The sequence below is a fragment of the Sciurus carolinensis genome, chromosome 3 (genome assembly GCF_902686445.1).
Source record: "Sciurus carolinensis chromosome 3, mSciCar1.2, whole genome shotgun sequence".
Classification (NCBI taxonomy): Eukaryota; Metazoa; Chordata; class Mammalia; order Rodentia; family Sciuridae; genus Sciurus; species Sciurus carolinensis.
This window is the reverse complement of record NC_062215.1, coordinates 178689155-178713350: the sequence shown is the minus strand read 5'-3', so window position 1 is coordinate 178713350 and position 24196 is coordinate 178689155. Positions and strand designations below refer to the sequence as shown.

The window sequence follows — 24196 nt, the reverse complement described above, 5'->3', positions numbered from 1 at the left end:
GGAGATCAGGACGCCTCCTCTTCACCCTCAGCTCAAAACAGCTTATGAAGTCAGCAAGTCCTGGACAAGTGCTTCTCAAATGGCTTTGGGAAAAGATTCTAGAAGTCTCCAGCAGCAGTCTCAGTACTTATCCAAGTGGGGAGCATGTTTCCAACTCAGACCAAAGCTTCCAGGCAAGTAAGAGATAAAGGGGAATAACCTGCTGTGTCTTCAACCAACAGCACGCTTTGGTCTCACCGGTCTCTGGCTAGAGGACTCCACGCAACTCCTTCCATCCACCCTGTTTCGGTCCGTGGCTGCTTCTCCCCTCCACCTGTGGCAGCCACAGGAGTTCTGGCGTCTGGAGCGCACACTCTCAAGCCCCACACCGTACCGGACACCAGGTCAGGGCTGGGAGCGCAGACTGCAGCAGGGCCTCTGCCCTGGCCGAGCTTGGCAAGGGAGCAGAGACGAGGAAAAGGGCCACACTTGAGGTCAGAAGACCAGGCAGATGGACAGGGAGGCCAGCAGGCTCAGCCTGGGCCTGGGCATCAGGCCAAGGGGGCCTGGGCTGGCTTTCAGTCAGTGATGGAGCCCTCCCGTCAGATCTAACTTACAACAGGAGAAGCAAACTGCTCATGGGAAATCTTCCAGCACCACCGCTTCCCGGGGCGGCTGACGCTCAGGGTCCACAACAGCTCCGTAAAGGGCTCGTGGGGTCGGCTGAGTATGTCTGCCCTGCACCCTGGTTCTTCAGGAGAAGTGGCACTCCTGGTTGGTTGCTTCGTTTGTAATATTTTGCACAATTAAATATTTTAAAATAAGTCAATCCAAGACCACGGTGGATGCAGAGAAGCAGCCTTCCTCTTCCCTGAGTAAGGGTGCCAAGCCCGAATTATGGTCCCACAGTGCCAGCATGTGGGTCCACAGGGGCAGCGCAGAGGGGCAACACCCGGGTCGCTACCCAGCTCCAACAACAGGGCCAACAGGTCCTACCCTTCAGGACACACTGATCTAGGCCAGTGCTTGCCATGGAAAAATGACTTCATGTTAAGAGACAACATGTTACATCAACCCTGTGTCTGAATGTGCAACTCTGGAATTGAACACGTAAAAGACCAGCTTACAGTAGTTTGTACGCATGTGACTCTCTGAATATAAAGAAGGCATCAGGCTACGTGAAGCAAATGTCCCCCTAGGTTGCTGTACAGCCACACACTGCATAGTGGCATTTCATTCCTCAGACCCCATCCTGTCTGTCATTGAGGGTCACACAACTGTTCTGAGAAGAGGGTTAGAAGCTACCTCTGGAAGCGGCCAGAGGGCCAACGCGACAGGCACTGCAGGTTGCATCCTGCTTAATTCCGTTTTTACGACTTCTTTTTAAAACCTATAAAACCCCTTCTTGCTCTCAGGCAGTAACAACTCCAGCCAAGGTGTTCCCTCGTGGGTTCTGTCCTTGGGCTTTTCTTTTTGTGGGTGCTGGGGAAGGTCAGGGCCTAACCATGGAGCTACCCCAGTCCTTGCCTTGATACTTCTTTTGCTGGTGGTCATATTCCGTTTTCTCCACGCTCTCTGGGAAATCGTGTTACAATCCTGTCAAGACTGTAATCACTTTACTAGAAGGAGCCCAACCAGTTTTTGTCTCCGGGCCTCTGTCCTTCCTTCAGGGCACATCTAGGACCGGCACTGTCTGCTGGGGAGCACAAGAGCCCATCTGGCCTACCACTCAGAGCAGGTGCAGACCAGACACCCCTGCAACATCCGCATGGGGACAGAGGGCCCTGGAGCTCAGGCTGATCTCACCCCTGCCAGGCCCTGTGATCCTCCAGGAATGTGTTGGAACAAGCAGCATCTGCCGCCTGTGCCGACATACCCAGAGGCCGAGCACCCTCCCTGAGTCAGAGTGCACTGCAGGACACATGGCCCTGGACAGAACACACCCTTAAGCCATTATCTCGGATGGCTCCTGATGGGGCAGGAGAGTTGGGTGCAGAGGATTCTGGGAGCCAGGCACCAGCAGCTCGTCCCTAACATCATCTGAGTCAGTTCTGAGGCCGGGCGTCTAGAGGTTGCTCCTGCTCGTCCTCTGAAGTCTCAGAGCCAGCATGAGTGCGATGGCGGCCAGGCCCCTGCCTGCCGTCCCACTCCCTCTCCTGGGCTGCCTCTCCCAGCTTCTCCGTCACCGCTGCAGTAAAGACCCGCACAGGGGGCCTCTTCCACTTCCAGAGGACGCGGTCGCCCCACACCTGGGCTGAAAGCGCTCTTCCTGCATCCCGGGTCCTGCCCAGGCTCGAGTCCACTTCTTCGAGCCACCTTGGCCCACCCCTTCCTCCAGGCCTATGGAAGTGAGATCATCACAGTTGGTCCCTCTGGGCACGCGACAACTCCCCCTGCGGCACAGCTGGCTCCCTCCTCTGGCTCAAGGAACAACTCCTGGGCTTGCGTCTTGTTGTCTGTCATGGTCACTTTTTTGTTTCTCCATAATCCGAACAATAAGACAGGGGCTCAGAAAAGAGCAAATGTTGACCACACGAGCTGCCCACAGGGCTGCATGAACAGACCACCACCGGGTCCTAGACGCTGGACACACCAGGAGTGGTCCTCCGGAACCTCCATCCTACCTCCACATCCTCCCTAACATGCAGGTGCTGGAAGCCAAGGATGCAGAAAGGAACAGACCAAGTTGAATCTGCTTTCCATTTCTGGTCTGCGCCAATCAGATGAATTTATTACGCTTAAGTATTTGGATCATATGAAACTGTCAACTTTTACTGGCAGCTGCCTGTGGTTTAATCTGTACTAAGATATAACCACCACCACCACCACCCCCGCCGTCCCCCAGACACACCCAGCTGGCTCAGTCCTTCGCAGATCTGTGGCGGGTATCCATCAAAGCCTCAGCTCTCAGGCCAAGCAGCCAAGGCCTCGGGAAGATGCGCACTGGAGGGGAGAGCTTGGGCCACATCACCACAGTCAGATTCTGCCACAGAGTTCTTTCTGGCTCCTGTCCTAATTCGCACCGCTGCCTCTGAGTCCTGCTGTCTGGAGTGTCCTTGAGCCAGGATGAAAGTGGCTCTCACTGCTCATGCAGGTGCTTCCCACAGGACTCAGCACTTTCGTCAGGAAACTCCTGGCAATTCACCCCTAACCATCAGAACTGGGATGCACATTCCTATAGTCCAAGTAATTCCTAGCCCCATGTGAAACGTGAATCTCGCTACCAGACCCACAGCCCTGCAGCTTGGGGAGCCCTCCACCCGTCTTACCCTTCCGCTTGCCCTGAGGCTGGTCTCAGTCCAGCATCTCCTCTCTCCACACTACCTCCCATGGGAAACCTCTCCACCCCGAGTCAGACTGACCAAGATAAGGAATGGGTATGTGCAGGTTATGATCAGCAGAGGCATTCTCTGGTCTCCCCTCTGCTGGGCCAGCAAGCTTGCAGGGCGGGGAGGAGGTGGTGGGTAAAGCCATGTATGGGTGATGCAGGAGAAAAGCTTTGCGGGCCCACGCGTTAGGATCCAGACACCACCCAACGGCCCACTGACAGTGCTTCCTGCCCTTGAGGACAGAGAAGGAAATGCCGCCTGGAACGGTCCAAGGACCAAGCAAATCCAGCGTAACACGACTGCGACATGTCCATCAGCAGGAAAGGCTGCATCACGTGACACCTGTCAGCTAATGCTTGAAAGGGAGACTTGCCACATGTGGACACAGGATCTGGATCTGCCTCCCACCTTTTTCCACAGGGGCCACCTTCTTCCAACCCTCTTCTATAATACCCCTGCCCCACTTGTCAGTTCAAGGTGGCTGACCTCACTGACCCTAAGGGAATGGCCAATCAGAATGCCTCCTCGGATCCTAACAACATTGACTGGTTCAGGGAAAAGCATGGGATACAACTGAGGCCAATCACAGCTGACCCTGGATCTTCTGCAGGAGCTACTGAGAAAAACATTCAACTTTCCTTCCCACCAGGTGTGAGCACCAGGGATCACATGGTCACAGAGGCACTAGTGTGTGCCACCAGCCGGGGCACCAACCAGGGGCATTAAGCCCAACAGTTGCAAGAAATGGAGAGAGGCTCCTCAGGAACCTAACTGGATCCAGGATCTACCAACCTGGCTGCTACATATGCAATTTGGTAAGTCTGCCACCACACCTCCGCCCCTTTCCTGCCCAGTACCATAAGCTGTTCACCTATCCCTTACACCCGATCATGCAGACCACTACAGGGAACTGGCCCGGGTGGCTCCCAAACCAGAGCAGGCTGCTGCCTGGAGAGCGGTGGGCTGGTCTGTGGCCATCCAGCTCCCTGGGACTGGAGATGGGCTATCAGCTTGACAGCACTGTCAAGTCAAGGGCCGGAGGAGACACAAGCAACTGACCCAGGAGAAAGTGCCGGGGGGGCAGTTCAGGTTGGCAACTCCAGTGCTGCTGGCCTGCAAACCAAGGCGATGCGCGAGCAGCTCTGGAACGCCTGGGGGGCGAGCGCTCAGGAAAAGGGACTTGTGTTTGCAAGTGTGGAACCAGACCCACCTCCTCTCTCCCGCTGACCAATGTCTTGTTAGAACTTCTGCTCGGGAGGTTCCGAGGGAACCAACAGGTGTGTCCACTGCAGGTCTTCTCTCTCTGGGCTCTAGGCATCCAGTGGCGTGAAGGGCACTTGAGGCTGCCTTGAGGAGTCAGACTCCTCCTGGCAGACGCTGCAGAGCTCACGGGCTCTGGTTAGACCAGGTGTGAATCACTGCCTTGCACTGGTTATTTATCCAGAAATCTCTTCTCCATGGTACTTGCTAACTGCAGGCCCTGTGCTCCGACTTCAGTAAGGCCTTGATTTCTCATTGAATTGATGATAAAAATATGGAACGATGTTGTGGAGTTCCAAACAACCAACTGAAGAACACACTTTGTCCTGCCAGAAGAGTCAATGCCAAAAACATGACGACCTCCTTCTCCGGGTTTTACAGTCTTTCCCTCTTATTCAAAATGAAACAGAACATGCTTCTCTTCAACCACTTTTCTAGTGGTAACCACAGTGCCTGTTGCCCGACGCGGGCAATCACCTGGCCCTCGCCTGGCTTCCGTGCCAGGGAGGCAGAGCTGCAGACTGCTCCGTAGAGGAGGGCGTGAGGAGGCAAATGGCAAGACTGGCTCGTACCTGCAGAAACTGCACAAGACGCTGAACTGTCTTGCGCTGCCTCTACCAACCCCACCCACTGCGGCTGGCGATCTGAAGGCTCACAGATAATTCTCATTAAAAAATCACCAGGCACTTACAATCACTTACTTGGGTGCAAGTAACATGGTAAAACTCATGTTCAAGAATTTCAATGGCTAGATTTCAAAACAACTACAAGCCAGCGTTGTACGGGACGCCCCCATCCGCCCCCCACCACACACGCTCTGGAACATTAAACAGGACCCAAGAACAGTTTTAGAAATAAGCCCTAACATCTGTGGAGCAGAGGCAGCTGACAACATTTTTTTTCAAGTTTATTGGACTTGGAAAGGGTTTTGGAGCTGACAGCTCAAATGCATCAGTGTCTCAGAAGCTGGGCTGGGGTTTACCGCAGGATTGTTTCTAGGAGACTGAGTAAACATCCATTAACAAAACATCCGAGACCCGTGCACTTCTGAGAACATGTTCACTGCCCTGACACTGGACACATCTGTGAGGAAACAATTACCGCCAGGATCCTGAGGGAACTGGCGGGGTTGACACAGGAGACGCAGGCTTGAGAGCAGCCCACCCGCCCCAAAGCCAGGACCAAGCCACCTCCAAAACGTTCCTCCTACGGCATGTGGCACTGGCAGCTGAGAGAAAGCACCCAGGATCACATAGCAGCAGAGTCCCCAGGACGGTCACTCTCCACCAACACAGCCGCCTCTCCACGCTGGCTCCCCTGTGCCCACCAGCCCTGCGTCCAGAGACTTTCCCCGGGAAGCCGGCCCTGCCTGCGTGGGGAGCTCCGGCAGCTCCCTACGCCACAGGTGTGGAAAGGACCCCAGAACGCAGCCCGGTCTGGAGAGGCCCCAAGGGTGTCGGCCACTTCAGACTCTGTCCACACTGGAGGACAATGGGGTCCCAGGAGACTAGCCTGGGCTCCGCGCTCAGGGGTGGGAGCTCTCCTGGGGGCAGGGGAGGACCCCTGCTGAGGGGAGGGGCTGCAGGCATACAGAGGCCCTGGGGCAGAGGTCCAGAAGCAGGCCCCCAAATGCAGAGGGACCTGGCAGAGGACCCGACAGACGCAGGCAGGACTCTGCGCACCCGCGGGTGACAGGCCACAAGGCACTTTCAAGGCTACCACTGGCTAAGCCCGCAGCCATCTCGCCCCCACTGCCCTGCTCGGTCCCTACAGCAGCCCTGAGGCTGAGGGGAGGTGGCCGGCACTCAGGAGAGTGGTGACTGCCACGCTCAGGCCAGCAAGAGGCCGAGCCAGTCAGGCCGCAGTCCGTGGGGAACACACAGGCGGGCCCGGTCTTGGCGGCGCGTGGGGTCAGGGCCAGCACCTGCCCGCTCTCTCCTCAGCACCGCTCCCTCCCGGGTCACTGGGCACAGAGCAGTACAGGGGACGCTGTGTATCCCAGGTCTTCCCGGGACGGGAACTCGGGAGGCTCGCAGAGAACAGCCCGGCTTTTCCAACCCCGAATGGTCTCAGCTAAACAGATGGAGAAGCACCTTCCCCATACCTGGGCACAGATCAGACAGCCACGGGACCCTCCGATGACCCGTGGCCCGGAGTCCAGGCCCAGCTCAGGTACAGGCTCCCTCACCTCTGTCCTCACGTGCCGCCTCCCCTGCCACAGCTCCAGCAGCCCCAACCAACCAGGGATCGAAAATATAAAAAAACAAAAACAAGAACTGCGTCTGTCCTGAACACGCGGGGACTCTTTCTCGTCACTGCTCAACAAACAGTACGGTACACCCACTGTCTGCACTGCGCTTACGCTTTAGTTCCCATGAGAAACCCAGAGATGATTCCAAGCATGCAGAGGAATGTGTGCAGGCCGCATGTGGATTCCGTGCATCTTCCAGAAGGGCCTGGAGTGCCCACAGATCTGTCACCTGAGGGGACGGGCGGGCGCCGAGGAGACCGCGAGGTCAGTCCTTACCTCGAGGGGGAACCGCTCTCTCATTTTCTCCTAACGCTCTCCTAACCGGAGCCATGCGGGCTCTTCCACCTCTCACTTCAGACTCTTCTCTTTACACAGGGGACACCGGGCCCCGGTTCCACTTGGGGGCCCTGCCGTCCTCGTTCCAGCTCCGAGCTCCCTGCTGGAGGATCTGCCTTGAATTCAGTCACCTGGAGTCCTCCGGCTCCCTTGCCTATTCTGTTGGAAAAACGCAGGATGCAGGGCCAGCCCCAGGGATCTGTGGATGTTCCCCGCTTCTGGGGCAGGGGAGGAGCAGGTCCAGGGCTCCAGGCTCTGCTGCGTGTGTGGGGCGGTCCCCCTGTGCAGTCACTGCCGGGGAGACCAGGACTGCGCAGAGACCAGCCTGCAGGGAAGGGGCAGGTCTCCCCTACAGGCTCCTGCCAGGCCCCTGCTGGTGCCAGGGCCGTGACAACCCAGAATCTGAGCTGGGTAACAGCTAACAAGAAACAAAAGCTTCAGAAGGAATGGGTCCTCGACGGACTAGCTCGTGAGGACCTCGAAGAGGCCAGCTGCCCCATGTCCTGCCTGGCTGCAGCCCTCTGCCAATCCCCGTGTGCAGCCACAGTGGCTGGCCCTGAGGCAGGTGCGCCCCGCCCCCTCTGACCCCCTCAGCCACCTTCCCCCCGGGAGGGGGTTCACTCTCCACCTGGGATGACAAGAAGGCCTGGCAAGCAGCGTAGCTTTGTCCGGAGACTCTTCTGATTTTTGACTCCACGGGCTTCAGTGAGACCCAGATCGGGTCTGCCGGGCGTCCCAGCAGCCACTCAGTCTCCTGCAGTCACCGTCCAACAGACCTCTTCCTCAGAGGCACCGACTCCGTCACCCTCTCCTGTCACCTGGGCTCCAGTCTCTGACCCAAGGACTCCACCAGGACTTCACAGCACAGTCACCAGTTTGAAGGTGCCCCAGGCTTGGCAAGTGCACGGACAGAGGTCCGGTGGAGCACAGCACCCGTGGGCAGTCTGGGGGCCACACTGCCACCTCCGAGTTGCTGGGACTAGCACGTAGACTCCTTCGTGAAGTAGAGTGTCCCCCGCTCTAGGGCACCCAGGCCCTTCTTCCCCAGCCCCACGTGGGCACCTGGTTGCCAGCAGAACTGGCACGGAGCCCCGAGACTGCTGCAGCACAAACACAGGACCTTCCGTTTCCTATGCCACAGAGTTTGCCCGATGACTTTTCACCGAGGTGCTGGGCTCCCGCCTGTCTTCGTGGATGCATTTCTGACGAGAGCTACCGCTAGCGGGGAGCCCTGCAGGGCTGTGCCAGCCGCTCGCGTCCTCAGCACCAGCACGGCTGAAGCCCTGTTGCCCCCGCTCCAACCTGGCCGTTCTAACGCACTGACGGCTTGAGGTTCGGCGAAGCGTTAGGCAGTTAACGTGTTCCAGGAAGGCCTACGCCTCTCTTTAAGTGGTCACCACTGACCCATGCAGCCCACTGGCGGTGCAGTCTACTCTTGGAACACTGGGGCGCCTTCCCCGAGTCACACGCCACGCCACCCAGGCAGCTGCAGACTGGGAGCTTCTGCAGCCCCAGGTCCTTCCTCGGGGGCTGCCCTGTATGGCCTGCAGGACGATGGGGACAGAACCGACCCCAGGAGAGCTGTCCTGGGGAAAAGGGCCTCAGGTCCGCTGCAAGAAACTGTCTCTGCCAGCAAGGAGTCACATGTCTCAGGGTGGGTCCAGGCTCCCGGCAGCTCCCACTGACCCGAGAGCCGCTTCTCCTCCTTCAGACTTGTGAGTTTTGAAGGCAGAGTTGAAAGCCGAGCGGTGCCACACGGGTCTTCCAGGGAAGGCAAGTGCACAGGACACACCACACACACAGGAGGGGGCCGCGAGTGGCATGGCTGCCATGGGCACCAAGCAGAGCAGTGGCCACCAACGGGGCACCAGCGGCCAAGGTAAGGTCTCATCCCACTCTCTTTCCAGGAAGTGAGTGTGTTGGTGAAATCCCCTCCAAGGTGTGAAGGTCACAGGCAAGCGCATCCTGTCCTCGTCCTCAGAGGTTCTGCAGCCAGCAAGAACAGAGTCCCTGCCCAGCTGACAGGTGTGCATAACAGACTGTCCCCGAGACCCGCTCAAACCCTGCGATGGAGCACTTGGATCCGTCTCTGTAGCCCGAGATGTGAGATCGTACTGGACTAGGGCAACCACTGCCTCCTACGAGGGCAATGTGGACACAGGACAGCAGCAGCTGGAGGCGGCCACAAGCCCAGGAGCACCTGGGCACAGGGCTTCGGCAGCTGGGAGAGGCTGGGGCAGGCTCTCCTCAGGAATCATCTGTCAAGACACCGATTCTGGGAGCTCGAGAGATAGCTCCTCTTGGACAGCGCTCGCCTAGCATGCACGAGGACCACGGTTCGAATCCCCAGACCCAAAGACACCGTTTCTGGATTTCTGGCCTCGAGAACTGATAGAGGCTCTTCACCCCACAGCGAGTGGCCTGCTACAGAGGCCCGAGGACTCTGAGACACACTCATGAGCTACACACACTGGGACACACCAAGGACAGTCCCCACACAGAAGCTGTCCGCTCTGAGCTCCTGCCTTGGAATCACAGACTCCCTACTGAGACACCACTGTCGCGTCGCATCACTAGCTAGAACGGTACATACTTAACACCTTCTCTCGTTTCAACTGTCTCTCTAAAGTTACTAAATCTTGCGAGTCCACACGACGTCACCCTCTGGGATCCAGTGGCGATGGATGGGATGGAAGGCACTCTGGGACTTGGACATGATTCTGCCCAGACAGCCGGGTCCCCCACTCACCCCTCCCAGCAACCCGGACATCCCAGGCGCAGGTCAGAATCCCGGCAAAGGACAGCAACGCATTCATTACCTCAGAGGAGCAACTGTGAGCCAGCAGGAGGCGCAGGGAGAACCCAAGGGGTGACGGGGACCGGCAGGCCACCAGCCACACCAACGGCACAGCGCCTCTGGCCAGAGCAGACTGACTGCTCCAGCCTCAGAGCGAAGCAGCTCAGCGGCCTGAACATGGTCTGAGTGTGTCCCCATGGGGTTCCCGCGTAGGAGGCTGGGGGCAGGGGACCTCTGAGAGGTGGGCCTAGCACAGGTAACCAGGCCCTGGAGGCTCAGTCTGCAGCCCTCCAAAGGGAAAAATGTGGATCTCAAGAGAGGGCTGTTGGAAAAGAGCAAGACTGGCCTCTCCCATCTCCATCTTCCTGCCTCGCCAAGTGACCCCTCCACTACAGACTCCCTCCATGGTGCCATCAACCATGAGGTCAAATAAATGGGGCCACTTGATAGAAGACTTTGAGCTCCCTAACAGTGAGCTAAAAAACCTCTTTTCTTTATAAAGTACCTAGCCACAAGCACTTTGTTACAGCAATGGAAAATGGACCAACACAGAGGAAAACTCAGAAAGTAACACCAAGAAATGGAAGGGTCACACAGTTTGCTCTAAACCCACTGCCTCAGCCAGGCACATAATGCATCTACCTTGGGGTAAGTAATAGGTGACTTAGTTACTGCACACACAGAGATAATTCCCAGCACCCTAGGATGCTCCATACCAAGGGGTGACAACACAGCAAATCAAATCCCCAATCCAGAACATTCTGTCTATGCAATTCCTTATTTTCAGTGAGCATAGGCAATTGACTTACGTTAACTCCCTGGATAAGAACTGAAACCACTTTCCAGCTACAGGCTCCTTACTGATGTGGAAGGTACGGCAAGACTGGGGAAATCAAGTTTGTCTCACTCTTTTCCTTCCCAAAAGCCAGTTCCAGCTCTGCACTGTCACTACTCATGGGCCACACAGACAGGAAGTTGAAGTCCCGTCCCTGTCTACTAGGAGAGGCCGAGGCATGGCTGCCTGCTGGTTCCAGACAGGAGCATGTGCCCAGCTCCAGCACTGACCAGGGCTAGGTGGCTGCCAGGCATCTGTATTTCCAGTTCTTTCAGCATCTGGAGGCCCTGTGCCTCCATATGGGGGTGTACCTGGGCGTGGTGCTGCTCTCAGCACCCACAGAACCACCCCCAGACCCCAGGTCAGAAGGTAAATGGACAGATGGCCAGGGTAAGCTCCTGAGTGTAAGCAGAGATCACAGACGACCTCGCCCTGGATCCAGGAGCCCTTGGTGTGGGGCCCCGATGAGGAAGGGGACATCCCCTCACATGCTCCTACCCTTTAAAGTAACATGTTTAAAAGCACAGGTGACACTGGGGAGTTCCAGTGGTGTGACAGGTGCCACCTGGAAATCAACAAACGGGGAGCTGTTGGTGACCATGTCAAGCCATGGGCTGGGGACAGTTTTCACTCTGATGCACATTCAAAAGAAATGCCTCCTGTTTATCAAAACACAAGGGCTCATTATGCAGTGCAAAGAAATCACAGCTGATCGCAAATATGTTGGGACAAACTAAGCACCCTGAAGGAGAGGGGTGGGAGCAAGGACGGTGACCTAACGTCAAGGCAGGGCAGGCACCTGTGGCGACATGGTCTGGCTCTCCCTCTCAGAGCAGGCGACTGCAGACGTCTGAGCAAGGCCAGGGTGAGGTCAACAAGACCAGGGCGAACCCTGGACTTCCAGTCACCCAGACTGGAATCTGGAGAGCAAGGGGTGCTGCAGCAGCTTCCCTGCACGTCCAGGGGGTCAGCCGCGGACCCTCAGCACCAACCGAGGGCCCGAGAAGTGGAAAGCCAAGCTGAAGGCTCTGCAGAGCTCTCCCTGGACACAGAGCAACAAGTAAAACCCCTGGGCCCGGGAGCACCCAGCAGCCAGCGGACGGGGTGGGGTGCCACCCGTTCTCACCTCCCGGCCTGCGCCTCCCAAGCACCTGCTCTCTCTCCTGGGCTACCAAGTGTCTCCTCACGTGCTGCCATGCACCGGCCCTCGCTCCCAGCCTCTGACCCTCCCAGGCCCTCACTGTGCAGGGAGGGTTCAGGGAGGCCTTCCTGAGTGACCACCACGAGGTGCTCCCAGCAGGACGGCCAGTCCTGCCCAAGGCCTCGGAGCTCCAGGCCAAGCCCCAGGGGAGCCCGGGATGAGTTGACGCTGGCTCAGGCGTTACAGGGACACGTGACGCTACTGACGACTACTGCTCGCAACACAGCTAGGGACAGAACAGGTGGAATGGCCAACTAGCGAGAAGGTGAGATGGAACCAACAGGACGGCACACAGGACGAGGGGCAGGGAACGCTACAGCACAGTCGGGCTCTCCGGCTCCCCACAAGACAAGCTGCCGCGAGGAAACGTGCAGTTACCTGCATCCACATCTGCAAAGAACGGAACAGCCAGTGAGAAAAAGAAGGAACCAGAAATTCAGTGTCTCAGAGTTGGAGTCAAAAGGTTACAGGGCGAGAACACATCACCTAGGAAACTGCCTGCAGACTACACCCTGCCGGGGCCTAAGGGGCGCCTGCCCTGCCACTGCATTTAAAGCCAGAAACAAACGGGACGTCTTGACTGAAAAAGCAAAACGTCCTATGGCAAGAAAGAGCTCGCTCAGGTGCAGAATGACCGCTGAGTGGCTAAAGGGAGAAACGGGCTCCAACGCCGGAGGGGCGACCTGAAAAACTCGGCTAGTAGAGCTGGCACGGGCGCTAAGCAGCACCACGGTCAAAGTGTGCCTCGATTCCATATCCAGAGCGGACAAGTGTCCAACTGCCTTAGAGGAGGAACACTGGACCAGCGCTTCAAAGGACAGGACCACTAGGCAGGAAGTACACTCCGCAGCTCCTTGTGGTTCTACTGGACCGCTCTGAAGGCCAGAGGGAATGTAACTGGGACTACAACTCCTAGGGAGGAGGAGCACGCGGGAGGACTCGCACTGCTGGCTACGTTTCCTGACACCAGACATCAAAGCAGCGATTTAGAATATGCTAAAGAAAAACGTCAAGACCTAGCCTCTCTAAGGCCTGTAGCTGACCACCCGCCCACCGGCATACCTTCCGGAGACTCCTCCTGGACGTACGTGCCGGTCAGGTACCGGTGCACCAGGGCCGACTTGCCGCTGGCCAGGTTACCCACGATCCCCTGCAGCAAGACATGGACAACCGTTAGGGGTCATTAAATTAAGCGGCTCTATTTGGCATTCTATGAACAGGTCAAAACACACAGGGACCCAACACAATCACAACCAACGCTGGCTACATGGCCAGGGGTGGGCACAGCTGCCTGCTGGAGTTGGGGCTCTGTTAGGGACGCTCAGGGCCTGCTCCACCTCCACGGGGTCGGGCGTCCCCAGCGCGGGAATGACATTGGGCCTAGCGCTCATCCAGGAAGTGTGCTGCCTTCCTCAGAAACATGGACACTGCCCACCCGGTCATCCACTAGGTCCTGGGCCTCACTACACCAAGGAGGCCCAGGCAGAGGGGAGAGACCCAGGGGGCCCAGGGAGAGGGGAGGTGGTGGTGTGCAGGGTTACATGGTGTCCAGGTGAGGGGACAGGGTGGTGCGCAGAGTCACAGGGGGGTCTGGGTGAGGGAACAGGGTGCTGCGCAGAGTCACAGGGGGGTCCGGGTGAGGGAACAGGGTGCTGCGCAGAGACACAGGGGGGTCCGGGTGAGGGGACAGGGTGCTGCGCAGAGTCACAGGGGGGTCCGGGTGAGGGGACAGGGTGCTGCGCAGAGTCATGGGGGGTCCAGGTGAGGGGACAGGGTGCTGCGAAGTCACACGGGGAACCCGGGTGAAAGGCGACAGGGTGGCGTGCAGAATCAGGGATGGGTCTGTCTGGCACACCCCATCCTGCAGGAATGAGCTTGGGACCCTTTGGGGACAGGGATGAAGAGCAGGAGAGCCACGGGGGACATGACTGGGTGGGGAGGCGAGGTAGGGCCCAAGGAGAGAGGCAGGAGCGTGTCTAGGAGCACACGCTGAGGGAGGGTACAGAGCTGGCAGTGGCAGAGGCAGCGAGCTGTGTGCACCAGATAAGCTAGGAGCTCTCTGGGGCCGGGTGACACAGGGCACTGTCCAGCAGTCACCTGGCAGGCCAGCCGCAGCTGCCTCCCTGTAGGCACAGCAGGCCTGGGCTCAGTGGGTCTTGCAGAAAGTCCCCTTCTTGCCCCCCACCTGAGCTGGGACCTCGTCCCCTCGGAAGCTGCCCATCGGAAGACTGGTTCTTCTGCACCCCAATCTTCTGCTCAAGAACCTCCTGTTCTTTAAGGACAGCACCCTCGAGACGCCGCCCTGACACAGGCCCACTGGGCTCCCGCAGCCAGGCACGTCCCTGCCGTCACCCTGTCAGGCTCCACCTTCTCACTTCCATCCAGCCACCGTGGGCACGGACTCGATGGCACGGGGAAGCTGACCGTGACGTCACCCACCTGCCCCGCACTCGATGCCCTCCAGGGCTCCACTGCGGCACCTGCCACAGGCTGCCTTCCGCCTACAACACCGATTCCACCAGCTCCTGCCCCAGTGCCGCTGCCAGAGGGGTTTCCCACTGAGCCCAGGAGCTCCTCGTGTGCACCCACCATGGACGCGGCGGGCACTGCTGCCTGCAGGAGCCTCGGCCTTCCTGTCCCGAGGGGAGGCTGGCTGGGGGCCAGAGACTCCAGCACATGGAGGGAAAGAACGGAGCTGGCATGTGTGGCTGCAGGAGCTCTCAGACACCCGCGCCCACGCTCTCTGCCCACGCGTCAGGGTGGCCTTTCAAGAGCCCATGGCCTGCCTGGCCCTGCCCCACCCTTACAGCCACACCTCAGCCTGGTAGGTCCCGCTCCTACTCACTATAGTGGGCAGGCCGCTCAGGCACCACCTCCCCCGAGAAAGCTGCCGTGGTCTGAAAGCCTGGGTCCCTGAACTCCAGGCGCTGGTGTTGGGGGGCAGGGCTGATGGGAGACATCGGGGTCTGGGCCTCTCAGACGAGACTGGGGTCCTCATTAAAGAGTCCAGGGAGCCTGCCTGCCCTACCATGTGAGGACACAGCCAGATGACCTCACCCACAAACGTGAACCCACCGCCCTTGGTCCTGGACTTCCTCCTCCGGGGTGTGAACACCACTGGCTGATGGTGTTCTGCCCCGGCAGCAGAGGGAGCTAGGCCCCAGCGGGTCCCTGGCGCTCCCTTGGTCCCCGTGCGGAACGCTGTGGCCAAGTCCACGCCACAGTTCCGGCGCCCCCAGCAGAGGGAGTGCCAGCTGCGCTTCAGGGAGGCCCATCTGCAGCACCCCGCACCCCACCCCCAGCAGTGCCCAGCCCACTGGCCCACGGAGGCCAATGCCAAGGAGAAGCTTCACACCCAGGCTCAGAGCCGGGCACGTGTGCAGACCCCACGTGGGCCGCCTCCCTCCAGCTGGCCGGAGCCTTCCTTCTACCTTGGGCCTCCGTAATTTGAGAATACCTACCTATTAATTATTCTTTTGCTCAAGGGCACCTGCTGCTTGTCAGCTTCATGCTGAGAAAATCCAAACCAGTATGCCACAGAATTAAATTTTTAATTAAGATTAGTTTCTCTTCCCTGAGGAAGAAAACGCTCCAAGATCAGGCGTCGTTCAGGCTGGGCCTCCTCTGCACAGCAACATCCCGTCCTCCCGAGAGCTCACGGGCAGCCCGCTCACCCCGGGAAGGGGACGCCCACCACCCCTGGGTGTGGAGGACAGTGCCTCCCTCGGTTCTCATGGCTGCGGGCATCTCACAGACCGTGGTGAGCATTATTTTAATTTGATACACTGGGTGAACTAACAGTTGACAGTGGAAAGAAATAAGGGGGGAAGTGTTCGTCAGGGACACAGGGTGCATGGCCCCAGCCCCTGGAGGTCAAAGGGGAGGAGGGATTAAGCCCATCTGGATCAAGGGGCTTTGTGGGGAGCAGCGAGGTGCCCGCGGATGGCAGCACTGTGCCCGGGACGCAGCAGCGCCGAGACCCTAACCCTGCACGCTCCTGCTCCCGCCTCCCTGTCAGCAGGAAGGAGAGGCGTGGGGTCTCTGAACTGCTTCCCTAGCGCCCCACGCTCACCAGCTACACGTGGAATTGCTGAAAAGGAAACGGCAATTTTAGCAAAAGTCCCCGTTGGGAGTTCAAGGAAAATAGAAACAGGAATGGCAAGCTGCCCACGGAGGCCCTCTGCAGCCAGACGTCCCCGCCCCGCCCCGCGGGCATGAGGCCTGCACCGCCTGGCACTGAGCCACCACCCCGAAGCAACTGGTCATGGAGGATCTGACTAGGACACAACCCCAGAAAGCCTGAGGCGTGGTACCACCACCCTGAAGAGGCAGCAGACACTGAACCGTGTTCTCTGGCGGATTCTCAGACTTGCTGCAAAACCCGGCGTCAATAGTCCATGGGAGGCCTGCTATTACGTCACCTCACGGCTGTGCCTGAGAAGCAGGTTCCTCAGGCACTGACCTAACGGCCACCTGTCCCGGGGCACTGCACACAGGCAGGAAACAATGGCAGCCCTGTGGGCACAGAGTGGCCACACAACAAAGGGGGCTTCAGAGGCCGAGCTGCCCGGCCCACGACCATAAGCTGGCAACCCTGCCGGGGTCCCCACATCCATGCACGGTTCAGGGGCGAGCACCCCTCCTCAGGCCGCTGAACTGGACTCATCGTGAGATGGTGATGACCCCAGTGAGCTCGTGCCAGCCTGCTGAACTTCATTTGGGGAGTGAGCTCCCCTGGATGCCCTCCAGTGCAGTCGCCTCCTGTATCCGAGCACATGACTGCACAAAACCACAGGCTTTGGCAACACCAGCAGAAGATAGGCGTTTCGGTAGCAAGAATCCCCGATGTTGGGAGCCTGCACCACCTTTAACCATCAGGACAGGCCAAGGAAACCCCTCCACCTGCCGGCTGCCACAGACATACAGCTGCTTCAACCAAATAAGCCAAGCCTAAACGAGCTCCTCAACCACGTTTCCATCCTCGAGGGCCCCGGGGTGGAGGCTGCCTCCACAGGCAGGCACAGAAGATTCCACCGGGCACTGCTGGGCAGAGGCAGCAATCCCCACTGCGAACCCCAGCTCCCCCACTTGTGCAGGGCAGCCCCCAGGTCAGCTCTGCTCACCCCCAGCCTGTTTCCTCACACGCGAGACAGAGAGAACAACAGGGTCTCCCATGTTGTCTCAGAACTGAAAGCAACAACCACGTGCACCACCGGGAACGTGACAAGTGAACGTGTCGTCACGGCGACACACCATCTCTGGCTGCTTTAACAGGGCAGATCCGAAACTGGTCAGTCCCTTTGGCCCTGTTCTCGGCAGCAACCAGGATGGAACCAGGGCCTCGTGCACGCTGAGTGAGTCCTCCACCACCGAGCTGCACCCCAGCCCTGGCACGTCTTCTCAAAAAGTTGCTCATGACAACATCGCCACCCTGTGTCACCCACTGGACAGGCGTCTCCGGAAGGTCCTCTGTAGGACCAACGCTGTGCTGGGGACAGTTAGAACACACAAGGGGTCCCGGTCCTGCGCACGGTTTGTGTGGGCTCACGCCCTGCCTCTCGGGCCCTCCCACACCCACGGACTTCTGGGAATAAACCACCGAAGCCAGAAGGGGCCACTCACCACTTTGAGCTCTGGCACCGATCGGCTCAGTGTCCACTCCTGGCTGTTCACGAAGGCATCTGCAAGAGAGGACAGGGCAAAGTCAGGCTGCAGCTCCCTCCCGTGCGCCTGGGTGACCTGGCACGCCAGCTTCCCCAGAGGGACGCGAGGGGCTGAAGTCCAGCCCTCCACGATACTCCCACCCGGGAAGCCACGGCCTGCCCGCGCTCACACAGCTCAGCCAGCCATCAGCGGGTGCCCCACCAGCCCGCAGCTGCGGAGGGCCTTGAGCGTGGGGCATCTGCGACTGGCCTGCATCGGGCAACTTGGGGTTTAGTCTTTCTACTAAAACGGTCAATTTTCTGGGACCCCTCAGGGAGGCTGGTCAGAGTGCAAAAGCCTCAATGCTGCAGAAAGGCAACACTCCGGGGCTTAGAAGACTCTGTGCCAGGACAGGACACTTCAGAAGTGTCAGAAGACGAGGGTGCCTGGCCCGGGGGGCTCTTTGCAGTGGTGCTTGCCCCCTACCCTGGCAGCTCACTTGGGCGACCTTACCTGGCCCGCCCAATACAGATGACCCTCACCCTCCACTGACCAGTACCGTGGTAAACATGACCCCACGGTCACACCCACGCTGCGGCTCCCTGGGCCATGCACAGTGGGGAGGCGGCAGCAGGGTACAATCCATCTTTCAGTGGGACTCACTCTCCACACGCCTTCCCTAATGCTGGGACTTGTCCTGCGCTGTCCAAAAAGAAGTCAAGTCCTTCACAGAATGCCTCAAGGTCAAGAAAAGCCATCCATTTCAATCAGACGCGCAGTGCCCAGAGGGGGTGGTGGGCTGGAGGCAATCGGTCCACCTGGCCTGGTGGTCCCATTGCAGGTACGACAGAGAGAAAGGCAGTGTCAGCCTGCCCAGGCAGGCCAGCAAAGTGGGAGGGTGACCACCCCACAGACCAGATGCCACTGCCCCCAGTGCTGAGGCGGCAGGACGTCCACTGGAGGGAGACCCTGCTCGCGGGAGGAACCCTGGAGAAGACACCAGGCTGACAGGGAAGACCAAGGACTGTCAAGGTCACTGAGCTGCAAGGCTGAGCTCAACAGCAGGGACAAGGGGTTGTGGGCAATGGAGCGCCTGGCCAGCAGGCAGTGGGTGGGTGGGCAGAGGCCTGCAAGGAAGCAGGAGAGATGGGGTGCCTGGGAGGCGGACTTGTCCCACCACTGCCTTCGAGATGTCCGGTCCACTCTCCCCCCATGGGAGGAGACAGACGGGGGCTGGCGGGGAGCGGCTGCCGGCTCAGTTGTGCTCTCCAACACCCTCTCTGTGGCCAGCCACCACCACCTGTTAGGTGGCTCGCCTGTGACACATCAAGTGTGGACCACGACAGTGCAGGCCTGGCCTCCCTGGGAGATGGTGACCAACACTGTTACTCCAGGCATGGCCGAGTAGGCCGCAAAACCTACTACCTGCCATCAATCACCTCTCAGGGAAACGGGAATATGGCCTCGGAAAACCTGCAGGGCGGTTCTGGTGGTGCAGGGAGATGGAAGATAAATGACGAGGACTCACCCAACAAACACACATACCAAGTGTCGAGCTGCTCAGAGAGTCACCCTGCAGCTATGCTTCTAAAAAACCTCAACAACGGTCAGTGAGCCTGGACATACTCTCACGATGGGACACTAACTACACAGGACGAAAAAGACTGAGGCCTCAGTATACTGAGGTGGGGGCAGCCCCACAACCTCCAGGTTCCACCAGGTGGGAAGAGTAGGATGCAGTCCAGAGACACAGTCTCATCAGCGACAAAGAACCTGCGTGCGCGTGTGTGTGTGTGTGTGCGTGTGTGCACACAATACGAGTCTGATGTGGCTGAAAGTACTACTGGTAAGATTAAAAACAGTTGCTGATTTAGGTCAGAGAACTGGTGGCTGAGGAACCAGAGGAACGAGGCGACCTTCACCATCACCTTTTGGTAATCTAGATTTTTACACCATTTGGCATAAGACGTTAAATCAAAGCCAGGCGATGTGGCCTGCAATCCCAGCTACTCAGGAGGCTGAGACAGGAGGATCTCAAGTTTGAGGCTGACCGGGGCAACTCAGCAAGACCCTGACTTAAAAATTTTGAAAAGGACTGGGGACATAGTTCAGTGGTAGAGCACGCCTGGGTTCAATCCCTACTACAAAAAGAAAAAAATGTATATGATTTTAAACATGAATCTTAACAGAACAAAGAGGATAAAGTGTGAATTTAAAGAGCTCACTCCATTAGTGCACTGCTGATTTTTAAACATGTACCACAAGATTAAATTTATCACAACAAATATTAAATATTCATTATAAATGAAGCAGGGCTCCACTAAACAAAGACATGTGATTATATAAATATTGGAACGTTGTGCGGCAAGCTTTTACTTGCAAATTTATCCCCACTTGAATGGAGTGTTTTCTTTGTGGCGACTAGATTAATAAAATAAATGCTCAACTGCGCCCCCAAAGCCCTCACCTTCCAGTAACATGCCCTTATTTAAAGAACTTGCCTGGCCTCCACCACGCCCCAGCAGGAGGAGCAGGTCTGGAGGAAGCCCCGCACACCGAGACTTCCTCTCCCTACTCCTGTGGGCACACTTCGAGGCTGGGGTCCCAGGACGCAGGAGGCGCGGCCTGACCCGGAGACTCACCGCGTCAGGACCAGGCTGGCTGCCCTACCTCACTGAGCCCCAAGGAGCAGCCGCAGAAAACGCCCTTCAGAAACAGGCCTGGGTGTGCGTGCATGTACTGTCTGCCCACGCGTGCGTCCCCAGTCGGCCAGACCCCAAACGCAGAAGCAGCCCTGGTTTTCAGAAGAGACCATCAATTCTCCCACTGGGAGGGCAACGTGAAGGAAGTGGTTCCCGGGACTGGACTAGATTCTAACACAGCTCCGCTGGGTCACTCCTCAGGGCCAGCTCATGGCTGACCAGCATCCTCGTCAGCACAGGGCTGGAGCACTGCCTCTGCTGCGTTACCCGCCGTCCTGGGCCAGGGCACTCACTCCCCAGCAGAGCTGGCTCCCCTCCGCCCCCCGAGAACACGAGCAGCGTGCGGCCACAGCAGAACAACTTAATGTCCTCTTGTGCCTTGTCACCCCAGCCCAAGACCCTCTCGTCTTGGGTGGCTCCAGTGACCACAAATACAAGTTCCACTCAAAACTCATGAAATCATACACGATGGCAAGAGGAGGACCTGGAATCGTGGGTGAATTTTTAAGAAGAGCACGTTATCTCGGGGACTGGGGCTCTTCTTTGAAAACCTTGAATTTCACAAAAATTAAAAAAAAAAAAACAAAACAAAAAAACTCTTCTTTTTAGTAACCCGGAAGTGAAGGAACATTTATTTTTACTTTAAAGCATTCGTAAGTCCCAAAATAGAAAACAAAACAATGAAAAAAGCAAGCACAACCACACAGGCAGGAACAGGGCAGGCGGGGGAGACCCGGGCTCCCCGGCTGCATCACAGCTGCGCCAAGAAGGAACGGACGTGCGTGAAGAATGAGGGACCCACACGGGGCAGTGGGAAGGGCCGCTCACAGTGCTGTTAGCACCTATCACGGGTGATGTCCAAGTGGAAGACTCCAGACACTGGCCGGCACAGGTTCAATGGCATGATTTAATTTGATCGGAAAACCCTTCAATGTCTTCGATAACTGGGGTAAGGCACAGACCCCTGGCACACCGGCTGCGCTTCAGACTTCCCTGGAGACCCAGGTTGCTTTTCGGGGTCCCCACAGATTCACAAATAAATGGGCTGCCGATCCCCACATCTCAAGGCCTTCTCAGTGCAAGGTGACAAACGCCAGGCCACCGACATGCCACCGTGCCCACCCCTGCTGAGGCAGCCACACCATGGCTATGATCCCAAGCATCTGTCCAGAGCCCTGAGGGGACTCAGGACCCTTCTCAACACTGCCAGTGCTTCTCTTCTGCCCGAGGCACAACGCTGCGGCCCGGGGGGCTCTGGGGGCATGCAGGAAGTTAGCTTCTTAGAGAACACCGGTTCCTTCCCATGGTTTGCTTCCCCAAACCCCTCGCAGCAGAACGACGGTCCTCCGGAGGCAAGAATGGCCCAGGGGCTCAAGTCTGAGCAGAAGGAAAGCAGGAAACATGGGGAGCCAGGATGGGAAGAGGGGAATTTCCCACCTTCCTAAGATGTGAGACCAGAGGCCTCAGCCGAGGGAAGAAGGGAGCAGGGACCGCGGACGCCCGGGAGCAGCCGGGCTGTCTTCCCTCCACGTTTCCTTCAGAAGCATGAGGGCTCTGTGAGCAGAGGTCACTCCAGAATATTCTACTCAGAAACGATTCCCCTTCTGCCCTGGAGCCCACGCCCTCCTTCCATCCACAATCACTCCTCTGTCACCACCCAGGCAAGAGCGGGTTCTGTGGGCATCTTCAGTGCAGGTGTGGTCCACAGGCAGCGCCACCGCGGCAGGGTGCTGTGGCCCCGGCGGCTGCAGACAGGGCACAAGCATCTTCAGGGATGCAGGTGAGCCGGGCAACTCCAGGGGCTGTGGCCCACCGCGGGTGCCCAGAACCGCGGGGCAGGCCTCGGGAATGCCCGCTGCTGCTCCCTGGGCACTGCGGGCCAAGCACACCTTCCTGCTGCCTCACTGCCCGCGGGCTCACCTCCAGCCTTGATCCCCAAACCTCATGGCATGGGAGGGCAGACCACCACTGCAAGGTGTGGGTGCAGGGTCCCCACCAAACCGCACCTGACCAGTCATGGAGAGGGCATGTGCCGCCCAGGCAGGTGAAGCACCACGCGGGCACCGCTTCCCGTTTGCCGCTGTGAACGGGGTGACCCCTCTGGGGCTGGCGGCTTTGTGGAAGGCATTACAGAGCTCTGAACAGTAACTCTGGGCCAGGACCTGCTCCGGGGGGGTTGAAGAGAGGGGAGGGGCTGCTGGAGGTCCCTCGGACCCCAGGCCCAAGGGTGCCCCTGAGCAGGTCCTCGTTCCCACACCTGGCAAGCAGGAACACACGGAGGAGCAGTGGGTGGGCAGACATCCATGCTGGAGTCCTTCCTCCCCCTCACCTGCCCTGTTCCTCTCCTGGAGCCCACAGTGACCCAGGCCACCAGTGTCCAGTGTCCCCAGCAGGACCACAGGCCTCCCTCGCCTTCCACCCCTCTGCCTCCAGGGGCTTGCAGGAAACACGTCACAGGGTCATAAGACACGGGGCTGCCGCTCAGGCTACACTCCGAGAGCGTGGCTTGGGGAGTGGCCTTGTGGGGCCAGAGTTGGACAACCCGGAAGAGTACAGGCACTTCTCACCCTAAGATGCACGTCAGCCACTGTAAGACCACTGAACCAGCTGACTCACGCACAGGGCCCACCCCTGGAGGGTCAGCAGCGACAGCTGGGGAGAGCTATGGTTAACAAGCACAGGAATGCCGACACCTTACAGCAAGGCCAGACTCCTAAATCCTGGAAGACTTATAACTTTAAAAAGAATTTAAGGATTTTTAAAAATACGTTAGAGTGAAACTACCGAGTCCCTGAAAACAATGTTCACATGAGGGCCTCTGGTGCAAGGCTGGGGGTCAGAAATGGCCCAGGGAAAAGAAAATCAATGGGTTAAGTTCATAGGGGTTTTCCTGAGATGGAACAGTGGAGAGTCAGAGATCGGGGAGGCTGAGGCAGGAGGATCACAAGATGGAGGCCAACCTTAGCAACCCATGAGACCCTGTCTCACGAATGGGGCGGGGGGAGGCTAGGGGTACAGCTCAGTGGTGCAGCACCTCTGGGTTCAATCCTAGTCACACACACACACACACACACACACACACACACAGTGTGGATGGCCGTGTGCTGGACTGACACGCCAATGGAACAAGTCAAAGGCAGTTTCCACCAGCAGGGCTGGGCTGTAGCTCCAGGCAGAGAGCTTGCTCTGTGTTTGATCCCCAGCAATGCTGGGCAGAGGAAGGAGGTCTTTTCTGGCAGCATCTTGGATACTGGTGGGATGCACGAGCCTGTATCTTCCCCCGAGTTAAATGGAAAGTGAAATATACAAGACAACGTTCGCTTGTTAATATAAACACTGGAGGAAAAAGAAAAGACACAATTCACAGGCCGAATTTCTGTCAGTCCTGTGCTGGGTATAACCGGGTATGTCAGCTTTCATTCCAAAAAGAATTGTAAACACAGTAATATTTTTTAATTCATGATGCAATTAATGTTTAATAATAAGGGATGGCTTGATAATAGATGAAAATGAACCCAGAAGATTCCTACAGAAAGAGCAATCCGAATTAACGCGTTCCCTGCTGCCCAGAATTGAGCACAGAGACTGAGAATCTGGCAGGGACGTGGGGACGGAGGCAGAACCACAGATGGGGCCTGTGGTCACTGGTGCCAGGCGCCAGGGCAGCAGGCACAGTGACCACCACTGTCCATCACACACAGGGAAACATCACTTCACCTGGGACATCAGGAGGTGGTGGGGGGCAGGTGCTCCAGCGTGGGAGCTGGGGAGGGCAATATGAGACAGGTAACGGGCAGACGGCACTCCTGGGGCTTGCTCAAATCCACGCGCACGCCCGGGGCCACTCCAAGCACTGCTTGGTC

At 58.0% G+C, this 24196-nt stretch overlaps 1 protein-coding gene across 8 annotated transcripts in view; it reads right to left on the bottom strand.

Moving 5' to 3' along the window:
• Agap1 (ArfGAP with GTPase domain, ankyrin repeat and PH domain 1) overlaps positions 1-24196 on the bottom strand; it is a 480841-nt gene that overhangs the window by 308808 nt on the left and 147837 nt on the right. For 4 of the 8 annotated variants that reach the window (XM_047543038.1, XM_047543033.1, XM_047543036.1 and 1 more), the window contains exons 2-4: positions 17611-17669; positions 13051-13138; positions 12367-12378 (exon numbers count right to left, since the gene is read on the bottom strand). In XM_047543038.1, the coding sequence (XP_047398994.1) occupies positions 12367-12378; positions 13051-13138; positions 17611-17669 (159 nt within the window). The remainder of the gene's footprint in view (positions 1-12366; positions 12379-13050; positions 13139-17610; positions 17670-24196) is intronic. The other 4 variants (XM_047543039.1, XM_047543040.1, XM_047543041.1 and 1 more) reach the window with 1 other exon arrangement.